At 42.9% G+C, this 22,558-nt stretch overlaps 1 protein-coding gene across 4 annotated transcripts in view; it reads left to right on the top strand.

Moving 5' to 3' along the window:
• Window positions 1-21,482, top strand: part of LOC138350783 (baculoviral IAP repeat-containing protein 8-like) — a 79,167-nt gene extending 57,685 nt beyond the window's left edge. For 2 of the 4 annotated variants that reach the window (XR_011222288.1, XR_011222287.1), the window contains 2 exons: window positions 20,347-20,511; window positions 20,623-21,482. Coding sequence is in view for 1 of the 4 variants with exons in the window: in XM_069302192.1 (XP_069158293.1) it covers window positions 19,852-20,218; window positions 20,347-20,511; window positions 20,623-21,308 (1,218 nt within the window). In the remaining 3 variants the exon portion in view is untranslated. Of the gene's footprint in view, window positions 1-19,168; window positions 20,219-20,346; window positions 20,512-20,622 lie in introns of those variants that run through there. The other 2 variants (XM_069302192.1, XR_011222289.1) reach the window with 2 other exon arrangements.
• The last annotated feature ends 1,076 nt before the right edge of the window (window positions 21,483-22,558 follow it).

Here is a 22,558-nt window from a genome sequence, read left to right as displayed (position 1 = left end):
ATATATATATATATATATATATATATATATATATATGTATATATATATATACACACACACCCTTCTCCCCTTTACCCTCCATGACCGTAGAGCCCGGCTCTTCCTCCTGCTGGCGGAGGAGCGTCGACCATCGTGCCGCTCCTTGTGTAGCACTGTCTGCCTCCGCCTCCTCTCCTCTACACTCTCAGGAGAAAATATTCACCACTCATATATTGTGCCCCTGGTGGAGTGGTGACAGGGCGGTGGTGACCTTACTGTCAGTGACTACCACTAAACCAACACCCACTACCACTAAACCAACACCCACACTACCACTAAACCAACACCCCACTACCACTAAACCAACACCCACACTACCACTAAACCAACACCCACACTACCACTAAACCAACACCCCACTACCACTAAACCAACACCCACACTACCACTAAACCAACACCCACTACCACTAAACCAACACCCCACTACCACTAAACCAACACCCCACTACCACTAAACCAACACCCCACTACCACTAAACCAACACCCCACTACCACTAAACCAACACCCCACTACCACTAAACCAACACCCACACTACCACTAAACCAACACCCACACTACCACTAAACCAACACCCACTACCACTAAACCAACACCCACTACCACTAAACCAACACCCACACTACCACTAAACCAACACCCACACTACCACTAAACCAACACCCCACTACCACTAAACCAACACCCACACTACCACTAAACCAACACCCACACTACCACTAAACCAACACCCACTACCACTAAACCAACACCCACTACCACTAAACCAACACCCACACTACCACTAAACCAACACCCACACTACCACTAAACCAACACCCCACTACCACTAAACCAACACCCCACTACCACTAAACCAACACCCACACTACCACTAAACCAACACCCCACTACCACTAAACCAACACCCCACTACCACTAAACCAACACCCACACTACCACTAAACCAACACCCCACTACCACTAAACCAACACCCCACTACCACTAAACCAACACCCACACTACCACTAAACCAACACCCACTACCACTAAACCAACACCCACACTACCACTAAACCAACACCCACTACCACTAAACCAACACCCACACTACCACTAAACCAACACCCACTACCACTAAACCAACACCCACACTACCACTAAACCAACACCCACACTACCACTAAACCAACACCCCACTACCACTAAACCAACACCCACACTACCACTAAACCAACACCCCACTACCACTAAACCAACACCCACACTACCACTAAACCAACACCCACACTATCACTAAACCAACACCCACACTACCACTAAACCAACACCCACTACCACTAAACCAACACCCACACTACCACTAAACCAACACCCACACTACCACTAAACCAACACCCCACTACCACTAAACCAACACCCCACTACCACTAAACCAACACCCCACTACCACTAAACCAACACCCACACTACCACTAAACCAACACCCACTACCACTAAACCAACACCCACTACCACTAAACCAACACCCACACTACCACTAAACCAACACCCCACTACCACTAAACCAACACCCACTACCACTAAACCAACACCCACACTACCACTAAACCAACACCCACTACCACTAAACCAACACCCACTACCACTAAACCAACACCCACACTACCACTAAACCAACACCCCACTACCACTAAACCAACACCCCACTACCACTAAACCAACACCCCACTACCACTAAACCAACACCCCACTACCACTAAACCAACACCCACTACCACTAAACCAACACCCACACTACCACTAAACCAACACCCACTACCACTAAACCAACACCCACACTACCACTAAACCAACACCCCACTACCACTAAACCTAGAAATGAATACGTATCTAGAAATACGTCAGATATACACCAGATAGAAAATATATATATATAAATGTGACTCTTAGATATAGCCGTGCTCGGCTAGGACCCGGGCTATGGGGCCGAGCGTAGCTGCTGTTGGGCGGTAACGCACGAGGAACGATAGCTCGGACTATGGGGCCGAGCACAGCTGTCAAGGACTCCCGCATCTCTTAGCATTACTGGAGTTGTCTTGTCTTGTCTTATCTTGAGCCTTGACCAGTGGAGGAAAATGCGTGAGTCTCCAGTTTACACCCCAGCGGCCGGGGTACTGGTGTGGCCCACCCCAGCGGCCGGGGTACTGGTGTGGCCCACCCCAGCGGCCGGGGTACTGGTGTGGCCCACCCCAGCGGCCGGGGTACTGGTGTGGCCCACCCCAGCGGCCGGGGTACTGGTGTGGCCCACCCCAGCGGCCGGGGTACTGGTGTGGCCCACCCCAGCGGCCGGGGTACTGGTGTGGCCCACCCCAGCGGCCGGGGTACTGGTGTGGCCTCCCCAGCGGCCGGGGTACTGGTGTGGCCCACCCCAGCGGCCGGGGTACTGGTGTGGCCCACCCCAGCGGCCGGGGTACTGGTGTGGCCCACCCCAGCGGCCGGGGTACTGGTGTGGCCCACCCCAGCGGCCGGGGTACTGGTGTGGCCCACCCCAGCGGCCGGGGTACTGGTGTGGCCTCCCCAGCGGCCGGGGTACTGGTGTGGCCCACCCCAGCGGCCGGGGTACTGGTGTGGCCCACCCCAGCGGCCGGGGTACTGGTGTGGCCTCCCCAGCGGCCTCTCAATTAATGCGTCTCATTTTGCACGTTGTGGTCGCCAACGTATAAATTACAAAGTACTGTGGAAAGTAGCGGCTCACGTTTTCTATGCATTGGTTAGGTGGGTGGTTTGGGTTCGTACATTTCTGAAGCGGTTAGCACTTTGTATTGTGTGCGTTGAGGCACATGAAGAAAACGGGCCGTGCTCGTCGCGTTTTTATTAAAATATATAATTTTATAATAGCCACTTTAACTTGGTAATTTCCATTACTTAAAGAAATACTGTCGCCAGAAAAGTGGATTTTCGTTTCGCGAATTTTGTTCCATCCATATAATCGGGGACAGGAAGCCTGCGACGCATATCAAGTTCCCCCACACCCCTTAGAGAATAATTAGAACCCATGAAATGGTTTCGAACCTGCGCACTGGTTACTCCCGGGTACCTATTTACAGCTTAGTTGTTGTTGATTTAGAGGCGCCGACGATCGTGGGATCGGATGCGCCCCGGCGTACCCGTGTAGGGTTAATCGCGAAGCCTAGAAAGGGTGAAACGCCAAGCCTAATCGCGAAACGAGTGACGCCAATCACCGGAAACTAATATGCATCGGGGCAAGAAACGCAGACAGGCAGATGATTACGGAACCCCAGGAGCCCCTCAGGGTGACAAGCACCGGCCCCGCCCCACACAGAGGACACCAGGTAGCAACACCAGAGACTCGGCCCCCAGCTAAATAACAAAAGTCCTCCAGTGCCCCCCGGCAGAGCAGAAGTCACCCGCCAAACCCCGCTGTTTATGAAAGAAAAACGGTTTACACACGACTCGACCGATTTCGTTCGAACACTTCCGGAACAAGTACTTCACTGACGACTTTTGTTCGATTGATTGATTGATAAAGATTAAGCCACCTAAAAGGTGGCACGGGCATGAATAGCCCGTAAGTGGCGGCCCTTTTGAGCCATCTATGGAGGTGCGACTGCACCCTGCGTGACGGGAGATGTCTCCCGTGGTGGACTTTTGTTCGAACCACAACGCTGTAAATGCTTCACCCACGTAGTACAAACACAAATAATCGCCAACAGAACCTAAACACCTAACCTAACCTATGCCTATGTAGCGAGTAAACCTTGTACTCGCTCCAATCTCTCATTACTATAATGACAGACTAATTAGCACTACTGATGACTACTCAAATCCTTTCCCCAATTACAGGTAACACTTTTCATCCTGTTGGAGGGAGCTGGAGGTGGGGGGGGGAGAGGTGTAGTCACCATTTATAAGCAAGCTTGAAGTGAATAGCCAACTTACGGGCTATTCATGCCCGTTCCACCTCTTGGGTGGCTTAATCTTTATCAATCAATAGCCAAACTCTCACATCTCAACAAAGCCGACCTACACCAGAGAATAGCTGAAGGTTCGCCATCTGCAACATGGTATCTTCAGGCAACCAAATTAGAAAGGTTAAATATCCCAAAAGGAATCCACAGGGAAATAGCAGTTAGGTTATATAGACTACGTCTAGGTTACAGATGCAACTGGGAGATTGGTGAACCCCGACAGAGAGAGTGCATCTTCTGCCAAACTGTCACAGAAAAGCCATTACTTCACTATCTTCTGGAATGTGAAGCAACCAATGACCTTAGAAGAGCTTTAAGAGTTCCTGAATCATGCAGTGGCATGATTCAGGAACTGAAGCCATCAACACAGCCACTCTCCTGGTCAACAAAAGTGTCCAGCAGCTGGACACCTTCATAAAGACTGTGAAGCAGTATCCTCCCCCGCGATAACAGCTTGATGGTTAAATGCAACCTCAGAATACTGAGAAAAAAAAATTGTACCACTTACGGGCTATTCATGCCCGTGCCACCTCTTGGGTGGCTTAATCTTTATCAATCAATCAGCCAGTAACACGGGAGACATCTCCCGTCACGCAGGGTGCAATCGCACCTCCATAGATCTCCAGTATCAGCTCTTGATACTGGTAATGGCTCAAAAGGACCACCACTTACGGGCTATTCATGCCCGTGCCACCTTTTAGGTGGCTTAATCTTTATCAATCAATCAGAATAGCCAACAGTACAAATTTCCTCAGTAAAGATTGTAGCACTCGGCGTATGCAGTGCTAATCGGCCTCAAGACGGTACAGCTTCAACACAGAAGACAGCAGACTAAGACCCCATCGAACTACAACGCTCTCGCTCCCCATCAAGTTTAGACACTTACGATTTCCTATGGAGTCGCCACGCTCTCCCACAGAGCTCCGCGACTCCGGCCTCACTCAGCTCTCTGCTCTGCTCCAAGCTCCGTCTCGACGTCTACGTTTAACTATACATTGAACTTTAATATAAAATAATATTAATTTACATACGAGAACAAACCAATTTATAATACACAGTATGTTAACATTGACGAATGCGTCTTGGTGGTGGTGGGGGGGGGGGCACTGCTTTAACGATCCTGGCCTGAGGACAGACTGTTGACCCACAGGATATAAATGTGTAACCTGGCAACGCTTCTTCACTTCACCCAAGGAAGATCATAGACTTTATGGTATTCTAGCTCCTGGGCCCCACTTGTATCAGTATCCCTTAATGCAGCCAGGATTGTGTTTTTGTTTAAGAAACTGATTCCAGGGAACCGCCTACCTGCTGCTACTTAACAAGATTGTCTAATGTAATTATAATTTTTTCTTTTATGCTTCCTTTCTTATTGTATGCTGCCTTCCTTCTTGTACTGGCTTTCTTCTCGTTAAGCTGCCTTTGTTATGCTGCCTGTCTTGTTATGCTGCCTTCCTTGTTATGCTGCCTTCCATGTTATGCTGCCTTCCATGTTATGCTGCCTTCCTTGTTATGCTGCCTGTCTTGTTATGCTGCCTTCCTTGTTATGCTGCCTTCCTTGTTATGCTGCCTTCCTTGTTATGCTGCCTTCCTTGTTATGCTGCCTTCCTTGTTATGCTGCCTTCCTTGTTATGCTGACTTCCTTGTTATGCTGCCTTCCTTGTTATGCTGCCTTCCTTGTTATGCTGACTTCCTTGTTATGCTGACTTCCTTGTTATGCTGCCTTCCTTGTTATGCTGCCTTCCTTGTTATGCTGACTTCCTTGTTATGCTGCCTTCCTTGTTATGCTGCCTTCCTTGTTATGCTGACTTCCTTGTTATGCTGCCTTCCTTGTTATGCTGACTTCCTTGTTATGCTGCCTGTATTGTTATGCTGCCTTCCTTGTTATGCTGACTTCCTTGTTATGCTGACTTCCTTGTTATGCTGCCTTCCTTGTTATGCTGACTTCCTTGTTATGCTGACTTCCTTGTTATGCTGACTTCCTTGTTATGCTGACTTCCTTGTTATGCTGACTTCCTTGTTATGCTGACTTCCTTGTTATGCTGACTTCCTTGTTATGCTGACTTCCTTGTTATGCTGACTTCCTATCTGCCATCCTTCTAGCGGGCGGGCAGCGCTACACGGAGGACGGCAGCTGACTGTTCCTGCCCTTCACGTCAGACAAGATATTATAAACATGTACGCAGGTGGAGCGTAATTAACCCCAGCTGTTGGTACGATATCGAGCCGCGTATACACCAACTCGCCTGACCCGATGCGTCTGGTAGTGATTTATGTGTTGCGTCTGGCGTTGATTTATGCGTTGCGTCTGGCGTTGATTTATGCGTTGCGTCTCAGCGGCGGTCAGTCAGACGCTGGAGTCTTCCTCGTTATTCAGCGCCAAACCAAACCTGCTGGAGAGACGCACGACATGCAAAGATGGCCACGGAGAGGCTGGGTTGGGTTGCCAGGTGTGTGGTGTCAGGTCTGGCCACGAGGAGCTGGGTTACCAGGTGTGTGGGAACAGATATATATACAGACTGTGGTTCGACAGCACTAAGTATTGATCAGGTGGTCCATAAGAACGTCAACGTGTCAGTAAAGGTTAAGAGAACAAAACCACAGTTAACCAAGGAAACTTTAGATAAGGAACACCCTCCACCACCCTTGACGGCTGAGTGGACAGCGCTCGGGGTTCGTAGTCGTAATGTTTCGTGTTCGATCCCCGGCGGAGGCGGAAATAAATGGGCAGGGTTTATTTCACTCTGCTGCCCCTGTTCGCCTAGCAGCAAATAGGTACCTGGGAGTTAGTCAGCTGCTACGGGCTGCATTCTGGGGATGTGTAGCAAAAAAAATAAGAGACCTGGTCGAGGACCGGGCCGCGAGGACGCTTAGTCCCGAAATCATAAGAACAAAGATAAATGCAGAAGGCCTATTGGCCCATACGAGGCAGCTATCTATAACCACCCAATCACACTCATATACATGTCCAATCCACGCTTGAAACAATCAAGGGACCCCACCTCCACCACGTTATGCGGTAATTGGTTCTACAAATCAACAACCCTGTTACCGAACTAGTATTTAACCAAGTCTTTCCTAAATCTAAACATATCCAATTTATACCCATTGTTTCGTGTTCTGTCTTGCGTTGATACTTTTAATACCCTATTAATATCATCGCAAAGATAACCTCAAGATTGATTGATTGACAAAGGATTAAGCCACCCAAAAGGTGGCACGAGGCATGATCACACTCAAGATAACCCTGACCACAAACTATGCTTTATTTAATTTTATTATTATTATTATTTTTTACCACAGACGTGGCCACACATTAACAATGCTAACCAGCATATATACATTTTCTTCTGTCCTCCATAGACAGGGTGAGAGATCTGTTAAACATGGCTGCGGTGTTGAGCGGTTAGCGATGCAGCGCCACATCCTGCCATACCTCCCTGCCCCTGATACAACCAATACCTTCCACCGGACAGCTCCAATGCGGTTTATCATTGGTTAACTGTGCCACTCTCCCGTACGTGTCACAGCTGCCTAAGAGCACTCATTACGAGTTTTTTCAATCAATTTGAATACATGATTATTCAAGGATCATCTAATGGGTTAATTTACCATGCACCGGTGGACTGGAGGGGGAGGGGGGGGGAGGAGGGGGGGGGGGTGTGGAGGCGTACCAAGAGGAGTCAAGACACCAAACCTTCAGCTCAAGGTGAACCTCGTTTCTTGGTGTAGCAGTTTTATAGCGATGATACATGCAGTCACCCGACACACACACACACACACACACACACACACACACACACACACACACACACACACACACACACACACACACACACACACACACACACACACTCCCCACACACTTCACTCCCAAAAAAACACACACACACTGTCCCCCCCCCACACACACACCAAACACAATCTTTCAGAACCTTGTGTACCACATATGTCAGACCAATCTTGGAGTATGCGGGCACAGCGTGGAACCCGTACCTTGTCAAGTACAAGACGAAACTGAAAAAAAGTTCAGAGGTATGCCACTAGGCTAGTCTCAGAAAGAACTAAGAGGCACGAGTTACGAGGAAAGGCTGCGGGAACTGCACCTCACGTCCCTGGAAGACAGAAAAGCTCGGGAAGACATGATCATCATATACAAAATTCTCAGGGGGAATTGATAGGGTAGACAAGGATGGATTATTGAACACGGGTGGTACACGCATAAGGGGACACAGGTGGAAACTGAGTACCCAAATGAGCCACAGAGACATTAGAAAGAACTTTTTTCAGAGTCAGAGTAGTTAGTAAATGGAATGCACTAGGAAATGATGTGGTGGAGGCTGACTCCATACACAGTTTCAAATGTAGACATGATAGAGCCCAGTAGGTTCAGGAATCTGTACACCAGTTGATTGACAGTTGAGAGGCGGGACCAAAGAGCCAAAGCTCAACCCTCGCAAGAACACCTAGGGGAGTACAACCCCCCACCCCACACACACACACACACACACACACACACACACACACACACACACACACACACACACACACACACACACACACGCACGCGCGCGCGATAGATAATAGCTCGATTCTGCAGATACTAATAATACACAGACTTGTGGAGGAGCCGCTGTTGTTCTAGACTAAGAGCCCAGAAACAAGGAGTTAAAATTTCTCAGAGATGACAGTGATAGTTTAAATTTCGTTAAATTTCCTTTGGAGGTTGTCAGCGAGTAGTGAGCCAACACCTGGACCTTCCCTGCTGGCCGGGCCTCCTGCTGCTGCTGCTGCTGCTACTGCTGCTGCTCCCCAGACCCAAGACTCACTCGCTAATACATCTCATGAAACTGACCCCTTGATACTAGCCCAGTCCGTCAGTGATGTTTAGACGGGGGTGTGAGTGGTGCAGGGTGTGCGTGCGTGCGTGTGTGTGTGTGTGTGTGTGTGTGTGTGTGTACTCACCTAGTTGTGTTTGCGGGGGTTGAGCTCTGGCTCTTTGGTCCCGCCTCTCAACCGTCAATCAACAGGTGTACAGATTCATGAGCCTATCGGGCTCTGTCATATCTACACTTGAAACTGTGTATGGAGTCAGCCTCCACCACATCACTTCCTAATGCATTCCATTTGTCAACCACTCTGACACTAAAAAAGTTCTTTCTAATATCTCTGTGGCTCATTTGGGCACTCAGTTTCCACCTGTGTCCCCTTGTGCGTGTTCCCCTTGTGTTAAATAGACTGTCTTTATCTACCCTATCAATCCCCTTCAGAATCTTGAATGTGGTGATCATGTCCCCCCTAACTCTTCTGTCTTCCAGCGAAGTGAGGTTTAATTCCCGGAGTCTCTCCTCGTAGCTCATACCTCTCAGCTCGGGTACTAGTCTGGTGGCAAACCTTTGAACCTTTTCCAGTTTAGTCTTATCCTTGACTAGATATGGACTCCATGCTGGGGCTGCATACTCCAGGATTGGCCTGACATATGTGGTATACAAAGTTCTGAATGATTCTTTACACAAGTTTCTGAATGCCGTTCGTATGTTGGCCAGCCTGGCATATGCCGCTGATGTTATCCGCTTGATATGTGCTGCAGGAGACAGGTCTGGCGTGATATCAACCCCCAAGTCTTTTTCCTTCTCTGACTCCTGAAGAATTTCCTCTCCCAGATGATACCTTGTATCTGGCCTCCTGCTCCCTACACCTATCTTCATTACATTACATTTGGTTGGGTTAAACTCTAACAACCATTTGTTCGACCATTCCTTCAGCTTGTCTAGGTCTTCTTGAAGCCTCAAACAGTCCTCTTCTGTTTTAATCCTTCTCATAATTTTAGCATCGTCCGCAAACATTGAGAGAAATGAATCGATACCCTCCGGGAGATCATTTACATATATCAGAAACAAGATAGGACCGAGTACAGAGCCCTGTGGGACTCCACTGGTGACTTCACGCCAATCGGAGGTCTCACCCCTCACCGTAACTCTCTGCTTCCTATTACTTAGATACTCCCTTATCCACTGGAGCACCTTACCAGCTACACCTGCCTGTCTCTCCAGCTTATGTACCAGCCTCTTATGCGGTACTGTGTCAAAGGCTTTCCGACAATCCAAGAAAATGCAGTCCGCCCAGCCCTCTCTTTCTTGCTTAATCTGTGTCACCTGATCGTAGAATTCTATCAAGCCTGTAAGGCAAGATTTACCCTCCCTGAATCCATGTTGGCGATTTGTCACGAAGTCCCTTCTCTCCAGATGTGTTACCAGGTGTGTGTGTGTGTGTGTGTGTGTGTTGCAGGGTGTGCGTGTGGGGGGGGGGGAGTACAGGGTACAGTACTATAATATAAATGTGGTTAGTTTTAAAAACGCCTTCAACTGTACCTCCCGTAAGCACACTTGCCTCTCACCCTTTACTCTCACCTACCCCCCAACATCATCCCCCCCAAACAACCTCCTCCCCCACCACAACTTCCACAGTCATCAAACAACCATTGAAAATTTTATTGCAAAAATCATATTTCTTGTGTTCTCAGAAGTATGAATTAGCTGTAAGTAATAATCAGAAGAAATCCGTCTTATGTATGAAGGAGCACCCAGAGCTGCGAGTCTCCTGGGGATTAACCTGTTGAGAAATGATTAGAAAAATGAGAAATGGTTAATCGGACGCCTGATTAATCTATTGAGAAATCATGCGACCTGCACTGCCTTCCCTCCCCTCAATACTCACCTGGGGCCAGATTCACGAAAGCACTTACGCAAGCACTTACGAACCTGTACATCTTTTCTCAATCTTTGGCGGCTTTGTATCCAATTATCAAACAGTTAATGAGCTCCGAAGCACCAGGAGGCTGTTTATAACAATAACAACAGTTGAATGGCAAGTTTTCATGCTTGTAAACTGTTTAATAAATGTAACCAAAGCCGTCAAAGATTGAGGAAAGATGTATACGTTCGTAAGTGCTTGCGTAAGTGCTTTCGTGAATCTGGCCCCTGGCCTCCCCAGTACTCCAAGGGTCTTTCACCATAATGTTAATACGGCCCCATTTTTTTTTTATTTTTAAGAAAAACTAAATCCTTCTTAGGTATGGCTAAGACAAGATGCAGCCTCCTTGATTACGTTCACGTGCTGGGCGCCTACCTGAACTGTACCTTTATTGTCTTTATCAGGTGCCTTTACTTGTACCTTGTCTCTTCCTCCCCCCCTCCCCGACCTTTAGCATCCTCCCTCATCTCCCTCCCCGACCCCCAGCATCCTCCCTCATCTCCCTCCCCGACCCCCAGCATCCTCCCTCATCTCCCTCCCCGACCTCCAGCATCCTCCCTCATCTCCCTCCCCGACCTCCAGCATCCTCCCTCATCTCCCTCCCCGACCCCCAGCATCCTCCCTCATCTCCCTCCCCGACCTCCAGGGGAGGTGGTGGTGGTGGTACCGCGGCCTCCTAACAGCCCTTGTACCATGAAGATGTTGAACAGCGTCGGCCAGAGCGCTGCGCCGCATGAAGCACGTTCGTAAATATCAGAAGGCACCACGGCGGGTGTACCGTAGTACCCTGCAGTACCTCGCTGTACCGCGAGGGGGGAGGGCAGTACCGTCGACTCCGTTCTTGTACTGAAACAGGTATGTCCATGGGCTCGCACTCATGACTTTTCTGTATATTAGGTAATTATAGATCCATCTCAGGAAGTAGAGTGATGGACTGGAAGGAGGGAGGGGGAGGATGATGGACGGAAGGGAGGAATGATGGAGAAAAGGACGATAAGTTATAGGGATGGAAGATAAGGGAGGGGAAGATATGTAAGGAAGGTGGGGAGTTATCGCGGGAAGGATGTGGTGGATGGAAGGATATGAGAACGATGGAAAGAGGGAGGCTGGAGGTGTGAGGGAGGGTGAGGGAGGGTGGGGGAGGGAGGGAAGGCTGGGAGGTGTGAGGGAGGGTGAGGGAGGGAAGCAGCGAGTACTCACACTACCGTCAGATAACTGTAGTAATATATATAGGGGCAGCACTAGGCTCGGGAGCACTAACCCCTTCCACGCCCCCCCCTCCCCCCTCCCTCCACGCTACCCGCCCCCCCCCTCCACGCTACCCGCCCCCCCTCCACGCTACCCGCCCCCCCCCCTCCACGCTACCCCCCCCCCCTCCACGCTACCCGCCCCCCCCCCTCCACGCTACCCGCCCCCGCCCCTCCACGCTACCCGCCAGTAGTAGGGAGTAAGAGCCACAGGCTCCTTTTTTTTTGGGGGGGAGAGGACCCCTGTGGACTGTAAGAGCCAGCGGCTCCTTTTTTTTTCAGGCCGGAGGATCCCTGTGGACTGTAAGAGCCAGCGGCTCCTTTTTTTTTTCTGGGAAATATCCCGCGTGTTAGCCAGGGTTTCAGGTAAATTTTTGTCAGTCACTGATTTTAGAAGTTGTTAAAGTTCTTATAATGAAAATAATTTCCGAGACTTAGAAGTTTGTTTAAGTCTTATGATGAAAATAATTTCCGAGACATAGAAGTTTGTTAAGGCCTTATGGGAGAAATTCAAATAACGTGTGTAGCACTTTAGGGCTTCCAGGAGAACTCTACGGACATATTTTACATGTTTTCAACTTACAAAATCGTCTATGTAAGCCTTAGTTATTCATATAAATTTAGAAAATCGCCTGTGTAAGTCATGGTTTTCAAGTCTCGTACATCACACCCCCCTCCCTCCCCCCCTTACCTCGCAATCTGTCGCCTCACCTGTGTTTACTTTAGACGTCAGCCAGCCAGTCGGCTCTTAATCTTATCTTATCTTATCCATAATATCTGGACCGTCCCTCCTCTCTCTCTCTCTCTCTCTCTCCTTTCATTCAGTTCAACTATTTTCCAACATCGTATGTTTGCTCCTTTTCATTAAGCAAGTCAGTATGTTTGCTCCTTTTCATTAAGCAAGTCAGTTTTACACAAATAAATCATGTTAGTAAGCAAGTTCTAGCTCACGTTCCCCACCTTAGTCCCCTGTCGTATAAAGAATACTATCATTCCAATCCCTCTAAAATTTAAAAATAATCATATTTCAAATGTAGTTCAATACAGTAATTAGTTACCAAGCTCCAGCTCTTGTCCTCCGCCTTAGCTCTCTCTCGTATCTTCGTTAGTATCAGTCCAATTTCCCTGAAATTTCTACCCTCTGTATTTCAGACATAGTTTAGTAAATGCAAACAATTATCAAACTCTAGCTCTTGTCCCCAGCTTAGTTCATTTGTACAAAATCATTAGTAACAGTCCAATTTCCCTTAAATTGTTACCCTCTGTATTTCAGACACCGTAAATAAAATCAAAATAGTTATCGAGCTCCAGCTCTCGTCCCCGCCTTAATTCTCTTTCGTATCTTTGTAAATAACCCATCAATTTCCCTAAAATTAAAAGCAGACATACTTCAAAGTTAGTAAATAAGATCAAGTCAGTTACTGAGCTCCAGCTCTCGTCCCCGCCTTAGTTCTCTTTCATATCTTCGTTAGTATCAGTCCAATTTCCCTGAAATTTTTACCCTCTGTATTTCAGACATAGTAAATATGAAGTAAACAATTATAAAACTCTAGCTCTTGTCCTCTGTCCAAGCTCACTTTTGTAAAATCATTACTCTCAGTCCAAATCACCCAACTACATTTTCAGACATAGTAAATAAAAAACCAGTTCAGTTATTAAGTTTCAACTCTTGTGCCCCAGCTTAGTTCATTTGTACAAGTTCTTTATTTTCCAACTAAATCACCCTGAGATTTAAGATCACCGTATTTTCTAACGTAGTAAAATTAATCTGGACATTAGCCTTAGATCATCAGACATAAATATATTCGATCAAGTCCGTCTCCAGCGTATCTCTTATCCGAGTATACACATAACCCCAACCTGTTTAATTATCTTTCACCCCCTCCCACCTTCCTCCATCTCATCCAAGTCTCGTAAATTTAAAATGTAGCTGTTAATTTGCGTTCTTTCCCCGTTCATAGCATATTCTCTGTAAGTTCAGATCTGTACTTAGTCTTACATATTCTCTACTTCTTTCCAATTTTATACAAGACTTAAACAACTATTACCGTCTCCTCTATCTTATTTAAACATGAGTCATATGTAAATATACCCCGACTCTTTCCATCCAATACAAGTCCTAGCTTGTTCACCGCCCAACTCACTACGCTATTTCTACTCTACATGTTATAGCATGTTTTCCGCTCATCTTGGTACCAACCCTTACAATCTCTCTCTCATTCCTTTTACATGTCTCAGCATGTCTCAGCATGTTCGCCTCGCATCTTACTACGCTGTCTACTTTACATGTTGTAGCGTGTATTACTGTGTCCCATATCTTATTTAAACATGAGTCATATGTAAATATACCCGACTCCTTCCATCCATTACAAGTCCTAGCTTGTTCACCGCCCAACTCTCTACACTGTCTACTTTACATGTTGTAGCATGTTTTCCGCACATCTTGATACCATCCCTTACAATCTCTCAATCCTTTACACATCCCAACTTTCAACCCTTTCTTACAATTTTCCTCCATCCCTCCGCTACATGTTCTTACCCGTTCATTACAGTCCACTACTTATTCTCTAATCATCTCTGTACTAATTCTCAAAACTAGTTGGTTCTGTCATTTTAGTAAGTAAGTAAGTAGATCATCGTTATTAACAACGACAACAACAACAACAACAGTAACATTACTAATTCACAGTAAGTTACTACTGAGCATTTGGTAGTTATCCATTTTCAAATAATGTCAATATAAATCATTCTAAGACATCTTCGTACAATTAAAGATACTTGCCCGTGCACTAAGTCATTACTTACAGTAGCATCTTAAGGCATTGTTTTCGTAACTCAGTTTTATTAAACATACACCTTCATTATTCAAAGGAAAACTTTTCAAGTCATTGTATTCAATATTTCCGTTAAACTTACTACATCATGTCATTATTCGGTTTCATAATTAAGTACTTGTTTCAGTCCTCCAATGTAATAAGCAAATTATTCTATTAAGGATAAAGAAATCTTATTTAGAAGAGGCATTAAGTTTATTACAACATTTAACGCATACAAGTGTTCTTAGTAGTTATACAGGTATTCAAGAAATCATAAGTGTTCTTAGTAGTTTTACAAGTGTTCAAGAAAATCATAAGTGTTCAAGAAGCAATTATATACAGTTATTCTTAGTAGTTATACAAGTGTTCAAGAAAAACATATACAAGTGTTCAAGAAATCATAAACACTATAGTCTTATATAGAAATAAACATTTGAATTTATAAAAGAATTATAAGTAAAACATGTATTTGATTTCACACAATGAAACTCACTATCCAGCAAGTTAAAAAATCCATCACATGCACAGCATCCCCCTTCCCCTTCTCCAAAATAGATTAGTTTTTGTCCCTTAAATTCCTTTAAAACATAGAAAGCATCGCTATAAACATTATCATCACGAATCAATTCAGGCCAGGACATTAGAAGTACTTCTCTGTCATTACAATAAGTCCTAACTGCTTCTACAGCATCCATTTGTTCAACCTCCATCCACTTACTCTCACCCATATTCGAGTAATTATCTGTAGCTCGTACCACATTAGTATGTCTTATCCTAATAAGATTTTCAATAAAGGCCATACCAGAGAAAACACCAAGTACAGGATCCTGTCCTATAAATCTCATCACTGCCTCTATTTCTATCTTTTGGGGGGTATGATATCCTATTTCTGGTCTCATCTTTATTAAATTTAACGGAAAAGATGGAAAGCTCTCCTCCATATGATCAATTAAACTCCAATGTTCATCTTCTTCTGTTTTAGGGTGAATAATACTAAGCTCTTTCACAGTCTTACTATTTACCTGCTGTTGCAGTTCATCCTGGCTCATTATAGTATACACTTCTCGTTCTTCAGAACTCAACTTATTAATAAACCAGTTTGCAGCATTTGGAGAACCAATTTCATCCACAAATTTTCTTATAAAAAATTTATCCTTTAAGTTACATCCTATAGGCACTTCTTCAAATTCTGGAAATATGTATTTAAAACGGGGTTTAGGTCTAAAAGTGCAAATTATTTTATCGCCTTTAAATAACAAAGAAATTTTCTTCATCTCGGCCTTACTAGGAGTTTTCGTCAGCAACAACACTTGACAATTCTCATGTTTCTTGAGTACATCTGTAACACTCTCTTTTAAGCTAAATAAGACTATTTCGCTTTTTATCATTGGAAGTTCTTCTTTCAACTTTATAAAATCATGACCGATCAGTATCATTAAAACATTTTCACTTTTGCTAATAAACTTTGCTAGAGCTGGAACAATGTTCTCATGCGTACATTTATCAGTATGTGTCATCACTTTATAAGTCCGTTTTTCAGCCAGGGGCATATTCTTCCACAAAACAGTCGAAGCTGGACTTTGCCATATAGTTTCTGACACAAGATCAGGCATGCTTCCAAACCCTGGTAGACTCATCACATCCATCACATGGGGTAGATCTTTAAACAAAGAAAAATACAATATTTAACACAGGGACTATTAAATAATCATAATATTTCAAAACTAAAAGATATTCAATAATAAGCAAAAATTATATCACAACAAATATAACGAGTACTGTAAGTACATCATACAATAATCACTTACTGTATACAGCAGCCATCGATCCGAGTATGTCTTCTCACTGCTGGACCGAGATGGGGAGTTTATGTCAAGATATATCCCGACCTAGCTTATCACATCGGAGATTGTTACGCTCCGCCCCCTCTCTCTTAGCTGTAGTTTCCAAATTAGTTATATGTATTATTTCAGATCTACTAGTTTTAACTACGACATTCTCTTCCGTTTATTAGATCTACCCTCTACTTGTTTCTTCTCTCTCCCAGTCCCCGTAACATCTTCTCCAAGAGGTATACGAACCATTAATAATTCTTTTTTATTATTCTTTAAAACATAAGCTAAATGGGCTAGTCCTGGAAAATAGTGTGTCTCCCATTCTTCTTGTTCTTCTTTACTCCATCCTATTCCGTCATTAAACCCAATACCATATGGAATAATTATACGCTGGATTAAATTATTATTTCTTGCCTGACAACAAATTTGCCTTATTGCAGATTTAAAACTCCAACGTTTAATAATATCTTTCTGTAATCCTAGATCTTCATTAGAGCTACTGTATTGAAGTCCTATAATATGAGGTTTTATTTCTGGTTCTGGAGATAAAGCAAGTACTATACCACCAGGAGTTATATTATTCTGTACCACTTCACACTCGGAAACTTTACTGTAAGGATATTTTTCCCATAACAGTTGTGCAAATCCACCAGATAAATTATGAGAATCGTAGACAAGACAGTCTCCAGGTTTTAGAATTTCATCACTAGTAAAATCAGCATCTATAATACACTTATTCAAACGCTTAAGCTTCACTTGCATGTACATAGAACAATCCATCTTGAAGTAAGACAGAAAAAGTTTCGTACCTCTTCCTATATACTCAGAAAAGTAGAGTTGACATTTAGACATTAAAAAGGGAGAAAATAAACACACGAGTTTCTATTTTGTTATTTAATGTGTAAAAATGTACAATGTATTTAATTTGTAAAAATGTACAAAGTATAAATTATTTACAGACATTATTATTCCCAATCCATCTTCTCTTCTAAATTTGTAAAACTACTACTAACACACATTGTAACATTAGTATCAACAGACGTAGTAACATTAACAGGTGTTGAATTAATTGTATCAGACAACTTAGTGTTGATAGAAGGTGAACTAGCATCAGCGGTAGCAGGCGTAGCATCATCTTCAGGTGTCCTAGCAGCATCAGTAGCATTAGTTGTGGATCCATTTTGAAGAACAGCAATGTATGGAATCTTATTTTCAAAGATGCCGTGGGTGGATGACTGAGGAGGAACGATGTTTTCGGGACGTACTATGAAGAGTACAATACCTCGTTTTCGTAGTTTTTGTCCTATTTTCTCAAGTATAGGCAAATATTTACTTTCCCATACTGCGCAGTTGTCCAAATAACTTGACATGCCAAACCCATATGGAATAATAATTCTCTTAACACATCTTTTAAGAATGAAAACAAGGGCTTCCTTCAGAGCATTTTCAAACCAGCGCCATCTCTGATATTCTGTATCTTTTTCAAGTCCATCGTAAAAATGTTCATCTAAACTTCGTACTTCACACGGAGGATTTTCATATGCTGGTAAAGTTGCAGGTCTACTAGCAAACTGAGTCACTAAACCAATAATAAGGGGTAGATGGGGATCTTCATCCATCCTGTTGTTAAATTCAGGTGGTTCTCCAATATGTATACTGCCAGGGTTACTGCGATAAGATACAACAGCCCTGTTTTTGTAAGGAAAGTTTTCACGATGTAATCTCGCATATGGGTAACGATCCCACAATCCTTGCACAATTTTACACATTTGTACACTCGTAGCATCAAGATCGTACAATAAACAGTCGTGATTATTGTAGACGGGCAGGGAGGCAAAGTCTCCAATAATAGTCTTGATCTCCATAGCCTTGAATATCCAAGCTTGAAGTAGATTCTGACATCCAAGAAGAGGAGGACACCGTAAGAGATCACTCCGGGGGAAGCATATATACATCTTTAGGCTGCGCGTAGAAACACTGCGCACACAAAAGGTTGCCAAGTGTTACTTGCTCTTCCTCTGCATAATCTCCTCGTTAAACAGTAATTTAACTTCCACTCCGTAGGGTTTTAACTGTTTATACATATCTTCAATAACAGGAAGATAAGTATTTTCCCAAACTTTATCTCTTCGAACACATGTAATCCCAATTCCTGTTGGTATTATAACTCTCATAATTTGAGGAGAGCCCTTGATAAAGTTAAATAAATCTTTCATACCATTCTTGAAGTAGACGAGACGATTAATGGATGTATCTTCGTTTAATCCAGAGAGCATGTTTCTGTCTTTTGAGTTTTCTATAATTCCCTGAGCAATGTTATTACTTTCTATAGGTAATCCAATACCGTATTGTGTGGCTATAGCAACAATATACGGAAGATTTTCTCCTTTAGAGATATGAATTGTTCCTGGTACTGGACGATCTTCAGGGATACATCTCTTAAGACTGTACAAGGGTCGGCGAACATTATAAGCATCAGCATGAGAATATTTCTTGGCTAAGTCTAGAGCCATTCCTCTGGGAACACAGGATATACAGTTCACTCCGTACACAATACAGGTTTCATTATTACAAAATGAATCGTCGGTTAAATAACCCTGACAAGTTGTCAGAACAGTATCCATGGTGAATTTTCTTCCTCGTAAGGTAGTAGATACGAACCAGATAGTCGTAATAATATCCCTAATGCGAGGTCCGCGCTCTTATATTGGGGGAAATGTAAAAGTTACCACTTATTTGAATATATTAATAAGGATTTTTGTTACCTTAGAGTGATATTATATATTACATTATAACTAATAGTATATTTCATTTTAGGATATAGATGCTTTAAGCATATATTTTAATTAGATTAAATAAGAATTTACTACTAAATTATATATATATATCTATCATTATGTACGGCAGCTACGAATAATGACGTAACAGTATACTTTTAGCGAGATTGCCAAAGTGATGTATTTTTCTAATAAGTCTAATAAATAATGAAAGTAGTTTACTAAGTATTTATATAAGAGCTTCATTTAATTATGAAACTTTAAGGATTTTTAAATAGAGAAGTATTTAGAGGAGATTACTGTCTATTATAAATGAGGAAACTGTTAAATATGTAGCGATGTACGATACTTATTTTAGGGATATATATACTTGCTTATCCTACTCTAATAGCTAGTGCTGCCCTCACACGATGGATCCTTTGTGTGCCAGGAAGTTTTACAGTATAGAAAGCCTTAAATGTGCAGGAGTTAGACTACAAACATTTGTGGATTGGCCCATTAAGTGGTTAAACCCTATTGACTTAGTTGAAGATGGGTTCTATTACCTTCGCAATAGTGATTACTGTTTGTGTGCATTTTGTTATTGTATAGTAGGTGCATGGATTGTTGGTGATACCCCCAGAAGACGTCATAAGATCATTAATCAAGACTGTGCCTTTATTAGAGGCGAGAGGAGTGACAATGTTTCTTTAGAGGTGTCTGAGATAGCTTTCAAATATGGACTGGAATTTGTTTCCCATAAAATAGAACTGGGAAATAAGAAAATAAGTGGTAGTAGTAAGTATATATTCTTATGATGTATTCTTATACCAGTCTTATATACTCTGTACAAAACTTGATTGCTTAAATAGATACTTCTTATTCTTCTAAAGAATAATTTACGTAACTACGTTATATTTTTTTAGGTGGTGCTCCTCCTAAGGAAGATCTGGGATTGATCAAATTTAGGAAATCGCTGAATCCAGGATTGGTAACTTATAAATCTCGCCTAGAGACATTTGATATGACATGGCCTGGAAGCGTCAAGCAAACTTCTCATGAGCTGGCAGAAGCTGGTTTTTTTTACTGTGGTATGAAGTGTTTTAACTATTTTAAACTTAATAGAGTTATAAGTAAAGAAATAATGAATAATAGTTAAAAGATAGTAACGAGATAATGCTGGATTGTTTTATGGTTTTCAGGTATAAGTGACCACGTCTGCTGCTATCACTGCGCCTGTGGAATACGAAATTGGAGACCAGAAGATGATCCTTGGACGTTACATGCGAGATGTAGTCCAGAATGTGCTTACATTATTCTTGCAAGGGGCAAGGAATTTGTTAAGAATGCTAGATTGACAATACCATTACCTATAAAACCTATAGACAATGATTTAATTAATATCTTAATGGAGGGTATGGATAAGTTCAAACATCTGATTCATAAAAAATTAATACCTGTGGAGAGTATAAGATATGCTTTAAGTGAGTACCTTAAGGAATCCAGAGATTTGTTGCCTTTTATTATACAAAGTAGATGTCTAGAAATCGTGTTGAGGTATATGCAAGAGGGAACAGATATTTATTTACGGGTACGGGACTTAATTTATGAAGCAGTTGATGATAAAAAGGAACAAGAAGCTACGCTTGAAGATCTGGGATTGAAAACTTTACCGGAGACTTGTACTAACACTGATGAAAACAAGGACTGTATAGAACAATCTTGGGAAGAAGATATTTTATGCAGAGTTTGTATGGATAAAAATATAAATATTGTAATACTACCATGTAAACATATGGTGACATGCAGTGGTTGTCTTTTAGCTCTGAAATGCTGTCCAATTTGTAGAGGAAATATTTTATATATAATAAATCCAATTGCTTCTTGAACACTTATGATTTTCTTGAACACTTGTATAACTACTAAGAACACTTGTATATGATTTTCTTGAACACTTGTATAACTACTAAGAACACTTATGATTTCTTGAATACCTGTATAACTACTAAGAACACTTGTATGCGTTAAATGTTGTAATAAACTTAATGCCTCTTCTAAATAAGATTTCTTTATCCTTAATAGAATAATTTGCTTATTACATTGGAGGACTGAAACAAGTACTTAATTATGAAACCGAATAATGACATGATGTAGTAAGTTTAACGGAAATATTGAATACAATGACTTGAAAAGTTTTCCTTTGACTAATGAAGGTGTATGTTTAATAAAACTGAGTTACGAAAACAATGCCTTAAGATGCTACTGTAAGTAATGACTTAGTGCACGGGCAAGTATCTTTAATTGTACGAAGATGTCTTAGAATGATTTATATTGACATTATTTGAAAATGGATAACTACCAAATGCTCAGTAGTAACTTACTGTGAATTAGTAATGTTACTGTTGTTGTTGTTGTTGTCGTTGTTAATAACGATGATCTACTTACTTACTTACTAAAATGACAGAACCAACTAGTTTTGAGAATTAGTACAGAGATGATTAGAGAATAAGTAGTGGACTGTAATGAACGGGTAAGAACATGTAGCGGAGGGATGGAGGAAAATTGTAAGAAAGGGTTGAAAGTTGGGATGTGTAAAGGATTGAGAGATTGTAAGGGATGGTATCAAGATGTGCGGAAAACATGCTACAACATGTAAAGTAGACAGTGTAGAGAGTTGGGCGGTGAACAAGCTAGGACTTGTAATGGATGGAAGGAGTCGGGTATATTTACATATGACTCATGTTTAAATAAGATATGGGACACAGTAATACACGCTACAACATGTAAAGTAGACAGCGTAGTAAGATGCGAGGCGAACATGCTGAGACATGCTGAGACATGTAAAAGGAATGAGAGAGAGATTGTAAGGGTTGGTACCAAGATGAGCGGAAAACATGCTATAACATGTAGAGTAGAAATAGCGTAGTGAGTTGGGCGGTGAACAAGCTAGGACTTGTATTGGATGGAAAGAGTCGGGGTATATTTACATATGACTCATGTTTAAATAAGATAGAGGAGACGGTAATAGTTGTTTAAGTCTTGTATAAAATTGGAAAGAAGTAGAGAATATGTAAGACTAAGTACAGATCTGAACTTACAGAGAATATGCTATGAACGGGGAAAGAACGCAAATTAACA

The sequence above is a fragment of the Procambarus clarkii genome, chromosome 47 (genome assembly GCF_040958095.1).
Source record: "Procambarus clarkii isolate CNS0578487 chromosome 47, FALCON_Pclarkii_2.0, whole genome shotgun sequence".
Taxonomy (NCBI): domain Eukaryota; kingdom Metazoa; phylum Arthropoda; class Malacostraca; order Decapoda; family Cambaridae; genus Procambarus; species Procambarus clarkii.
This window is presented reverse-complemented; position numbering and strand designations above follow the sequence as displayed.